This window comes from Cryptotermes secundus, unplaced genomic scaffold, assembly GCF_002891405.2.
Source record: "Cryptotermes secundus unplaced genomic scaffold, Csec_1.0 scaffold1777, whole genome shotgun sequence".
NCBI classification, from domain to species: domain Eukaryota; kingdom Metazoa; phylum Arthropoda; class Insecta; order Blattodea; family Kalotermitidae; genus Cryptotermes; species Cryptotermes secundus.
In genome coordinates, this window is record NW_019724777.1 from 326,240 (window position 1) to 338,103 (window position 11,864).

General features: G+C 39.3%; 2 protein-coding genes across 3 annotated transcripts in view; one reads left to right on the forward strand and one right to left on the reverse strand.

Annotated features, from left to right (window-relative positions):
- LOC111863095 (DNA repair protein RAD51 homolog B) overlaps positions 1 to 3,684 on the reverse strand; it is a 13,520-nt gene extending 9,836 nt beyond the window's left edge. For both annotated transcript variants that reach the window (XM_023849121.2, XM_023849122.2), the window contains exon 1: positions 3,545 to 3,684. The gene's annotated coding sequence lies outside the window, so the exon portion shown is untranslated. The remainder of the gene's footprint in view (positions 1 to 3,544) is intronic.
- Positions 3,685 to 3,960: 276 nt separating this feature from the next.
- LOC111863074 (neurochondrin homolog) lies at positions 3,961 to 11,597 on the forward strand. Its single transcript, XM_023849056.1, has 3 exons — positions 3,961 to 6,698; positions 9,997 to 10,171; positions 10,248 to 11,597. Exons 1-3 carry the CDS (start codon positions 4,530 to 4,532, stop codon positions 10,769 to 10,771), a joined length of 2,868 nt encoding a protein of 955 aa, XP_023704824.1. The 5' UTR covers positions 3,961 to 4,529; the 3' UTR covers positions 10,772 to 11,597.
- Positions 11,598 to 11,864: the final 267 nt, after the last annotated feature.

Genomic DNA, 11,864 nt, shown 5'->3' on the forward strand with positions numbered 1-11,864 from the left:
AAAGGCTTAATTGATCTCATCGCATAGCAAGCTGCATTTAATTTAGGTATAATTTGTTCAATATGTATTTTCCAAGACAGTGTACTGTCTACATGTATTCCAAGGAATTTTGTATCAAGTACTTTACAGATTAATTTGTTGGCATAACTGATGTCCAGATCAATTTGGTGGTTGTTTTTAGTTGTGAATGATATGTAATGGGTTTTATCAAAATTTAATGAGAGTAAATTGGCTTCGAACCATCTGTTTAAGGCTTCAAATACAATATTTATGTCATTTTTAAAGTTTTCAAATTTAGAGTTCTTAAATATTATACTAGTGTCATCTGCATATAGAATTGGTTTAGATTTATTGTTGGACCAGTAGAGGGCTCTTGTGAACATGGTAATGAACCTTCAGGTTCCATAAAATACTGGGAAGTTCTTGAGTAGCTGAACAATTGGCAGCTTCAAAAGAAGGGCTCAGCTCCATGAATGAGAGAGAGTTAAGAAGCACATATGAATATTATGCAACACAGGGCAAAATAATTATGTCAATTCAATGTATTCTAATTGGAATAAATAATCAGGCACAATGAAAGCAAATTCTTCTATAGAGTGGGACAGAGATAGCATATACTTTCATATCATGATTTCAACTTTGAATGGCAGATTAAAGACATTAGCATCTATCCTGTGGAGGTCATGTTTAGCCTGTCTTTATACAGTGAATAACAGAATCTTAAATTTTCCACACTATCCACAGTGAAAGACAGTAATGAGTGAGAATTCATTGGCAAAGGGAAGAATATTAAGTTTCTGATATAATTATCTACAGACTGTCCTTATGTAAGCAACTGTTCAAATGATTTTGGGATATTAATATATTTTTGCTTTCTACTTGGCTGCTGAACTCTTCCTTGATGACTGTCTCATAAGACATAGAATTGTAATAAGCAAAATAAATTATTTTTAAACATGTATTTTATTTTCTGAAATTATGCAAATTCTGTCCTCATTTTTCTGTTCTAATCAAGTCCACTATTTAGGTGCACATTTCGTTTAAAATCTACAAGATGTTTTAAGTTTCAGACACCATCTTTTCTGATTTGGTATTGAAACTGTTTCAGAGTTTCTTAAGATGTTTAGAATTTAAACTCTGAATTTAAAGTTAAGACTGGTGAATACTTTCCAATTATCACTTCTTTGATGTTGTAAGGCCAATCTGCTAATGTCATATTACACATTTCAGCTCAAGTTTCCTCCATTATACAAGACAATGAAAATTTTGTGTAATACTAATTATTACTAATGGAATTCGAGGTATAGCTGGCCAGCGGTTTAAATGTTACTTAATAGAAGAAGGCAGAAATTAAATCCAACTCCATACCAATCAAAATAACCATAGAGAATGGGGCACTGCATATCATGAAGTCCCACAAGGCCCACAAGATTGGGCACTTGGCCCCTTACTTTCTCTCATAAATGCAAACATTACATTGCATTGCATTGCATTCCATGGATCCAAAGTTAGTCAACATGACTGTAGGATGTGGAATATGTCATATAAATACAAAACATTTGTACAGTCCCAATAGAGTTCTCACACAAGAGAAACCAAGAATACACAGTGACTACACACAAGGCTATTTAAAGATACATAAGTTATTCTCTAAACAATAGGTATTCATCAACAGAGTAGAATGAATGTGTTTTAAGTAACGTTTCAGTGCTATTTTAAATTATGCCTTTTCATTCATAAGACCTTTGAGATCAAATGGCAGGTTATTAAGAATGTTGATTCCAGCATAATATGCACTTTTCTGAAAGCATGAGAGGTTAGCAATGGGTTTATGAAAACGGTGTTTGTGTCTTGTGTTAATACTGTGTACATGATAAATGATACAAACTCCGTCCTAAGTGCAAACAATATATATTTATATGTCTTTGATCTTGTTCTTTCTACACTACATGTTTCGGCCTCTATCGGCCATCATCAGGTGTATACTCTTAACGTCGCTGCCACACTGAACCCAGTCTAAAACTTAACATTTAAAAACACAATGTCACTTTCTTCGTATTATCAACATCTACATCGTTGATATGTGTCTGGTATGTAGANAAAATGTTCTTTGTTATTTGTAATGAAGTTTATTAATGAATATATATATTCACAAGGAAAAGTTAAGATCTGTAGTCTCTTAAATAGGTCTCTACAGGAATTACGGGATTTGACACCCATCATGATTCTAACAATTTTCTTTTGCAATGTAAGTACCTTTTTACTGTCAGATTAATTACCCCAGAAAATTATTCCATACTTCATTAAAGAGTGAAAGTAAGAAAATAGATTGATTTGAGTGTGTCACTGTTACTAATATGTAACATGGCCGCAGCACAGCTCAAGCAGTTACACGCTGGCTTCCCACCGTGGTGGCCCAGGTTCGATCCTGGGTCTGGTCAAGTGGGATTTGTGGTGGACAAAGTGGCGATGGGGCAGGTTTTCTCCGAGTACTTCAGTTTCCCCCGCCAATCTTCATTCCACCAATTGCTCCACAATCACACTTGCCTATCATCTGGGGCTGGTACAATAGGCCAGAAGTGGCCGCAGTACAAGGGACTTAGTCCCACCCCACTAGCAATGAAAAAAAGAATATGTAACATGAATCTAACGCATAACATGCTCTACTTAGCTTTGGAATCAACTGATCAATATGGTTTTTCCAGTTTAAATAATTATCAATCTGGAAGTCAAGGAATTTTGTGTTTACTCCCTTTTCTATATATTTATCATTATATCCTATGTTTAATGGATACTGTGGTGTTTTTTGTTATAAATTTTATATTTTTTTTCTAGGTTCAGGGACAGCTTGTTTGCAGAAAACCATTTACAATATGTAACATGAATCTAACGCATAACATGCTCTACTTAGCTTTGGAATCAACTGATCAATATGGTTTTTCCAGTTTAAATAATTATCAATCTGGAAGTCAAGGAATTTTGTGTTTACTCCCTTTTCTATATATTTATCATTATATCCTATGTTTAATGGATACTGTGGTGTTTTTTGTTATAAATTTTATATTTTTTTTCTAGGTTCAGGGACAGCTTGTTTGCAGAAAACCATTTACTCGTCTGCGAAAGAACCTTGCTTGATAACGTGTAGAAATCATCTAAATTTTTACTAGACATTATAACACTAGTGTCATCTGCAAATATTATAGGTATTGATGAGGNAATTATCAATCTGGAAGTCAAGGAATTTTGTGTTTACTCCCTTTTCTATATATTTATCATTATATCCTATGTTTAATGGATACTGTGGTGTTTTTTGTTATAAATTTTATATTTTTTTTCTAGGTTCAGGGACAGCTTGTTTGCAGAAAACCATTTACTCGTCTGCGAAAGAACCTTGCTTGATAACGTGTAGAAATCATCTAAATTTTTACTAGACATTATAACACTAGTGTCATCTGCAAATATTATAGGTATTGATGAGGTCCTTAGTGTAAAAGGGAGGTCGTTTATATAAATTATGAAAAGCAAAGGCCTCTGCAGTTCTTACCTAATGATACGATAAAGTTTCCTTTCGTCCTGAAACAACTGTCTTAAACAAATCTAATAAAACTGCTAATATATCTTCCCCATAACATTAACGTTACATTTTCCGCCAAATATGACCACTATCATAAACAAGGAAGTCTGTCTGTGGTTATAGATTAGAACACAGAGTAACGCTCCACATTCTGAGAGCAATGAAATACGCTCGAAATACGTCATCTCCGGTATACAAACACCAATGAAATCAGAGAATGAACCTGACGCAATTAGCCGTCACAAAACAAAAGAAAGAGGGAATTTATGGCTGGTTTGGAATTATGTAGGAGACGAACTGCCTCTATTAGAGCCATATTCTTTGATTTAGACAACACGCTTATTAACACTAGGAAGGGCGATAAGTTGGCATGTGATAAGGTATTGTAAAATTTATGTTGTAAAGAGCACCATTGGACTGTCATGTTAAAATATTTAACATTATCAAGGTCATATACGGATAGTCCTGCGAACTATACTGCTGCGCTCCAACCACGTTGTGTTGCGTTTCCTTAATTGAGTGCTCTGCTGTCGGGAATTACATGAGCGCTTAAAATAGATTTTAGTATGCGACCAGTGAACTCATGCAGGAAACTCTATACAAATTTTCCCAATTTAGACTTTAGGATGGTGCTGGCACTGTCTTGGGAATAAAAATAGCTCTTGGCAAGGGTGTGAACCACGCAATGGAATCATGCCCGGCAGTTTATCGCGCAGGATATCGCGTGAGGAGTTTTCGAAAGAAGCAGCAAAGAGTTTTAACGTAGTAGAGCATATTTGATTATTTTCACGAAAAGATAGTTTTGCGAAGGGAGGAAAATTGTGACATCAGGAAATCTGAAGTACACAAGAACGCACAATTGGGAGATACATGCCTTAATCAAGAAGAGCATCACTGCAAGTGTATTTATATTTCATTTTTTTATGGTGCATTTTATTACTTTTAGTCATCAAAGATGTCTGGAGGAAGTGTTCCTGATTCAGTGAAGAAATGCATTGCAATTTTAAGGTCTGCAGAAAGTGATACAGAAAAATTTGCTGCTTTGTTTATGGTCACAAAACTTGTGAAAGGTGAAGATTGTAACACACAGAGTAAGAAATTGCTGTTTGAAGCAATTGGCTTCAAGTTTTTAAAACGACTCCTACTGAGCTCTGATGTTCCAGCAGACTGCCCTCCACTCGTTTACAAATCTGTTGCACTGTCAATATTGTCAAGCTTCTGCTCTGATAAAGAACTTGCAACTCATCCAGAAATGCTTGCCAACATACCTGTGTTCCTTGACATTGTGCAGCAGGCTGATGATGATGATCTGGATGATAATCTGATTGTTGTAAGTGAAGCATATGAATGCCTACAGAACATAGCAGCGCATCACCCAGGTCAGGTGGCACTGTTGGAAGTAGGAGGTGTTGCAAAAATGTGTGAGATTTATGCTCAGCAAAGCTTCCAGACTGATGAGGCACTGAATATTCTAGTCACACTTGTGACACAATTTGGACAAAATGCATGGGATATGAACCCAAAACCATTTCATGTCATTGTGAACAAGATTGCCCTGGATTTTGAAACAGATCACAGTGAGCGGAAGTTTGAGCTGTGTAGAATGCTTCATGCGCTTCTTTTTAGCTGCAGACGTAATGTGATAGTTGCCACTGCGAATGATGCTCTGTGGCCAGGTAGCATCTACAAGGGTTTGTCAGATATCTTGACCAGCAGGCTGGGAAAGGCCCAGCGTGACCCAGCCCTGAATCTGGTATCGATAATGGTAGAACTACTGGGTGTGGAGTGGTGTCTGACAGATGAAGAACGACCAAGGCAGTTCTTTCTCTTGCTGGTGCAGCTGTGCTCTGTTGAGGTACGCATGCAGCTGGAGGATCGCAACTTTAAGCAGATAATGATGAATGCAGACCTTGTGGCTTCATGCTTTGTTGTGTTAGAGCTCTCTATTGCATACATTGCAACTGACACCCTTGAACTGGAACAGAAGGAGAAACAGCAGCTGTATACAGCTTTAAAGGGAGCATTCTCGGCTGTCATTTCTGTACTCACCAAGGTATCCTGTGATTTCACCAAGAATCCAAATGCGTTGAATACTAAAGAGAAAATATTTGTATGTGCTATGGTTCGTGTCCTTTCAGCATGGCTGGCTCAAGAAACTTCTGCTATGAGAAATGCTGTATATGCTCTTCTTCCATTCATGCTTACCCTTGCCAATGAGACATTCTATGCTTACCGCTCACGACGACTGGCAGAAAAAAGACAGAGTTCTGACACCATGGAGACAGATTCAGACCTGATCAGTCAAGTGGACATTCTGCGGCTGATGTTGCCTGCGCTGTGCCACCTGGCAGTTGAGGAGAAGGCTCGCAAGATTCTGCTTGAAGCCAAGGAGGATGAGGTTCTGTATGAATGCTTGGCTTACCACTGGTCCATCGTGCACTACAAAAAACCACCAGTACCAAAGTCCGAGCGTGGGAAGGCCAAGAAGGAGCCAGAAGTGGAACTGGATCCCAGGATGCTGGAAGAAATGAAGGAATCAAGAGCAGCAATGGTTAGCATCTGCAACATCTTCATGAATGTGACTGTACTGGAGGCCAAGATGGTAGAGGAGAGCATGCTGTTTGCGACACTTCTGAAATTCATTTTCAACAACCTGCCAGAATTAAAGAATGTGCCAGAAAATCTGGTTTTGCATGGTAACCTAGCAATTCTTGGATTGCTACTACTTAAGCAGCAGGCAAAACGAGTGAAGAAAAATGATTTCACTATCTGCCGCTACATTCAGTCAACCATTCGCTTCCTGTGGGATGCATACAATGTGGATGAGTCGAATGATACATCATCACTAGTTGTGGCAATGAGTTACAAGAAGTACTGGCTTGAACTCATGGAACTCTGGTTTTTGGGGATGCAGACGATGAGTGCAGTGCTGGCGCTAGTTCCATGGATATCAGAGTTTGCAATTGAGAGCGGCTGGGCAGAGGGGATTATTGACACACTAAACAAGGTTAGGACAGGGTCACTCCCAGCCAATACCAAGTCCGCCTATGAGGACTTCCTCTGCCATCTGGTGGATGCGAACAACAGTGTCACCTCAGTCCTGAAAGAACACAATGCTTTAACTGTGTGCAGAACCCACAGGTTCATGGAGCTGGGCAAGAGACTGTTTGGTGATTAGGAAGACGCGATTATGTACTGTTTCTCATTACAGGAGTTTCACAGCTAAATATATTTTTATATGTCTGCCAGTAAATTTGTTGTGTTATTCTATTGGGGAGTTGTGTGAACTAATTTCAAATTGGATCCAGAAAGTGCATGGGACAGCTTGATCATCTTGCTATCTTCCAGTGAGGAACCCTCCCCCCATCTCAGCAGGCTGCAACACAGGTATACATGCATGGTACCAGGATTCATTTTGTTCAATCTAGGGACAGTGCCCTCAAATTGCCTGTGCCATACATGTGAATGGGCAGTTTTGTAATGCTATTAGGGTGTTGGTAGCGTGCAGTTGTGACAAACACTTGTAGAACAGCCCCCATTAAGTTACAGGAGAAGCAAATAAAATAGTTAACACAAAGCTACAGGATTTAAGGTTCTCACAGATGTGGTTAAGAAGGGGTCTATAGTCTGGGATTTCAGTGGTTCTCAGAAGGAGCCGATGGGAACTGACAGATTGGCTTCGAAGGTCCATTCTGTTCCTATATAATCTTCTTTTCACAAGCCATGGGCTCTACTTGCCGCCTGCATCATGCTAGTTTCTTGCTTGGTGTACTCTTCAGCCTTGAAGACGGAGGTGGCATGTTCCTCCAAACTGTTGGTTGACTTTCAGCCAATTACTACACACCACTATATCCCAGAAGATAGAACTCTTTAGTAATGCAAAGAATTTGTGTACATGCATTCTCTTACTAGTTTCCCTGAAAAGGCACACAAAATGGTCAGAAAACCACTTGGAGAATATAGGTGTATGTGGGAAGATATTATTAAAATGGGTCCTAAATAAACAGTGTGTGATGATGTGGACCAGATACATTTTGCTCAGTACAGGGAATGCAGTAGTCAGATTTTGTCAACATGGTAATGAACTTACGGGTTCTGTAAAAGGTGGTGAGTTTCTTGACTAGCTTTTGAAGGATGATGCTGCTCCATGGAATTGGTGCTGCATCTCATTGGCAGTCCAGAGTAGGGTAAACAATGATTTCCATTCTTAAGGGAACAGAGCAAAATGAAGGAGATGAGTGACAGTATGAAGGCAGTTTAGATTCTGGTCTGTTCAACATCTGAACGAGCTGACATATGTTCATGAAATGTATATATGAATTATATATGAACACATAACTGGAGGCCACCCTGGCCACCCTTATCAACTTCCTGCTGTCAGTAAGACATGGGAACTTAGAGGGTTGGACATTAGTCTTGTTTAATTTGATGTCCTGGACTGATATAGGTAATAGATTGTTAAAAATTATTCAGATTTTATGGTAATTCTTTGGCTGAATATAAAATAATGTGTTCAAGAGAGGTCTTCAGATTTTGGTTTGATGGCAGTAACTAAGGACCATTAGAGACAGGCATGTGAAATTTGATACAGACCATGAGTATGAATATATGTACCTACACATTATATGTGAAATATTGTTTAAACATGGTGACAGTGTGAAACTTTGAGGTTATATCTGACAGTTTTAAGTGATCAGAATCTGCAGTTCTTTAAGGGTGAGGGCACACCAAGGAAACTGGCAACCACAGTTTCTGAGAACAGTTATCAGCCTGAGTTGGAACACATACTGAATGGAGGAGCGCAAATTGAGGAAACTGCAATGCAACTTTTGGAAAGACTGAGAAACTCAGCTTCCAGGCAACAAAGCATGCCAGTCTCCTCACAGTTGCATAGTTTTCAAGTGCCAGCTGTTCCAAAACACATGTCAGTGAGCTTAATTTGTTTCTCAAGATGGAATTAAAGGTTGACGAAGCTGCTAATTTTGTTTTTGTGCAGTTAATTGAGCAGGAGCTTGGTATATATGGTAAACACCACTCAGACTATGCTAGGCAGGAGAAATTAAATTTGGCTTGGGAAAGAATTTCTTATGAGACAAAGGAATCTGGATCCAGGTTAAGTTCTTTTGAAACAATATAAGTGCCTCCATTTAAATCGTCACAGAAGAACAGACGAACCCAGTGTTTTCTTTTGCTAATATTCTATTTAAGCATCTTGTTGCATTACCATATCATTTATTTCACATATATTTCCATCTTATATGCAACTTATTATATAGCCACCCTTCCGCTTATATATGGTTTGGCTGTATACAGCCATCATCAGGTGTCTTCTTACTTATTTACTTACTCATGGAGCTGAGCCCTTCTTGAGGAGTTGCCAATTCTTCTGCTACTCAATTTCCCAGCATTTTATGGAACCCAAAGGTTCATTACCGTGTTCACAAGAGCCCTTCACTGGTCCCTATCCTGAACCAGATCAATCCAATCCACACCATCCCAGGCTATCTTTCTAAGATCCATTTTAATATTGTCCACCCACCTATGCCTTGGTCTTCCCAGTGGTCTCTTTCCTTCTGGCTTTCCCACCAATATCCTATATGCATTCCTCTACTCCCCCATCTCATCCTCCTTGTTTTAGGACTGATCATTCTGATTATACTTGGAGAACAGTACAAGTTATGAAGCTCCTCATTATGCTCTTTTCTCCAACTTCCTGTCACTTCATCTCCTTTCAGTCCAGATATTCTCAACATCCTGTTCTCAAACACCCTCAGTCTATGTCCCTCCCTTAATGTCAGAGACCAAGTTTCACACCCATACAGAACCACAGGCAAAATTATAGTTTATATATTCTAATTTTTATGTTTTTGGACAGCAGACAAGAAGGCAAAAGGTTCTGGACCGAATGGTAGTAAGCATTACCAGAGTGCAATCTCCTCTTAATTTCCTCTTGAATCAGGTTTTGATTTGTTATTGTCCCCAGATGTCTGAACTGTACCACATTTTCAAAACATCTGTTACCTATCTTTATGTCCTGATTTTGCCCTGCATTTTTGGGAGGAAATAGCAACATATACTTAGTTTTCTCTGTGTTTACTTCCAGACCAATCTCCTTACTGGCGTCAATTAAAGTTTGTGTGTTTTTCTTTATGGTATCTGTATTATCACTCAGTAGATTCCCATCATCAGCACAGATCAACAGCTGATGTGTCCTGTTAAATCTCAGTGCCACCTGGTTTTCCTGGACCTTCCTAATGGCATATTCTAAAGCAAAGTTCTGACTGCCATTGTTTTACACTTTTTTTTCTATCATTGCGCAATGGAGAGAGCCCACAAATATACTTTCTTTCACCAAAACGTGAATTGACAGCAGCTCGGAATGACATGTTCCACTTACCTAATGCACATTCTTTTTCTTCCAGCTTGTAGCCATCCTACAGGATGAGTATCTTGTTCCCAGTGATGTAGCTGCGTTGGCTCCTCAGACATTCTTGCACAATTTCCGTCTCTGCCCAGACCATTGTGGCATGACATTGGACAAGTGGCGACATCTCCTCTGGTGTCAAGCACTTGGCGATCAGTATGAACACATAGCAGGTTGTACACCTTACAGAAAATCTTTTTTGCCCTTACTTTCCACTAGTACTTATTAACACAGTACTGTACACTGCAGGTGATATCTACAAGGAGTGGCTGCGACTGAGATACTACTGCTTGGCCATCACTCCAGACGTGTTGTCACTTCTGTACAGGCTGCGGCAGCACTATATGCTAGGCCTCATCACGAATGGACCATCATGTGCACAGTGGGAGAAGGTGGAACAACTGGACCTGCGACATTACTTTGACTGCATACTGGTTTCAGGAGACTTGCCTTGGGAGAAGCCTCACCGAAAGATCTTTTTGGAGGCATGTCATTACCTGGGGGTACAACCATGGCAGTGTATAATGGTGGGAGACACGCTGGAGACAGACATCCAGGGAGCCATTGAAGCATCACTAGGGGCAACAGTTTGGGTACCCTTGTGTAGAGAACACCCCTCCATTTTAAAACCATGTCCTGATTTTACTCTAGCCAGTATTACAGACCTTCCATGCCTCCTTCCTTCAGTCCCCAAATCTCTTGTTCGATCCAAGCTTAGTGCCACTCCCCCAGACATCGAGGACTGTAGCAGCAACAGCAGTGATGGAAGCTGATGGCTTCATAATATCAGACTGGGAAGCAGCAGGAAGCTGTGGTTTCCATTGCATTCTTTGGCATCCTTGTATGAAGTGACAGTTATGAAGTCTAGGCAATTCCTTTCCTGTGTCTGCTGTGTACTTCTGATCTAGAAGTCGGACATTGCTCTCAGAAAACAACTGTGCTGCTTCTATTCTTTTGGGAGGGGCAGCTAAAAGTCTAGCAATATAAGCAAAAAAAAAAAAAGAGTTGATATTATGTTACTTTATAAAATTTGCAGTACATGTTTTCACTGTGGCACTTTGCTGCTTGTGTAGACGTGATCTCTCCCAAGCCAGTTTGCGATGACCCCACTTTACTTGCATCACTAGTGTACCTGAAACATGACTCAAGGCCATTAAAATTCTATACATTTGATAGTTCAGAATGAAAGGGGCTACCCCAGCAAGAGCTACTGCATTTACAGGATGGAAATATCTTTATATACATACTAGCTAAATAGGGTGTTTTGCAGCCACTGCACTGTCTGGATTCATTGTACTGTTATCAATAAATGTGTGTCAAATGAAGGAACTAAGCTATCATGTAATCTCTGTTAATGCTGTGGCCAAAACATTTTTGAGGGTGCCTTAGTAACAGATGGTGATGTATATCATTGTGTCATTAGAAGGCTGCTACACTCCCACCCATGAGAGACTGTTCAAAGCATGATGTACCGTCAGAGATGTTTTAGGCCCGGTCACCATACCTCAGAATTCTTCATCTCTTTCTAAGAAATATGGTATACAATTTGTACATAATTTCCCTGTTACATAAATGTAATCTTTTGAAAAGTGAATCTTACTCAAGATTGAATATTCTTTGCTTCACATTAAGCATGAGTGCTTCCCACAGACATGGAAAATGTACTGATACAATAATGCTTCATGTAGCATTTCTGACTTGAATGCACCAGTTCACTAGTGGGGTGTCCCAGGAGGAAAGGTCAATATTCTGAGAGGTCATAGTGTCAGTCATTCTAAGCAAAAAAAAAAAATGTGTATGTATGTGTCCTGTTCCAAACGATTTCCAAGATAAAACTATTTCACTGTACAGATGAGCAATATACCA

Bases quoted from the DNA above. Each gene is read 5' to 3' on its own strand.
- LOC111863074 (XM_023849056.1), top strand. From the start codon at position 4,530: ATGTCTGGAGGAAGTGTTCCTGATTCAGTGAAGAAATGCATTGCAATT. The intron at 6,699-9,996 runs GTGTGCAGAACC...TTTTTCTTCCAG, and splicing joins AAGAACACAATGCTTTAACT to CTTGTAGCCATCCTACAGGA. The intron at 10,172-10,247 runs GTTGTACACCTT...TGTACACTGCAG, and splicing joins TCAGTATGAACACATAGCAG to GTGATATCTACAAGGAGTGG.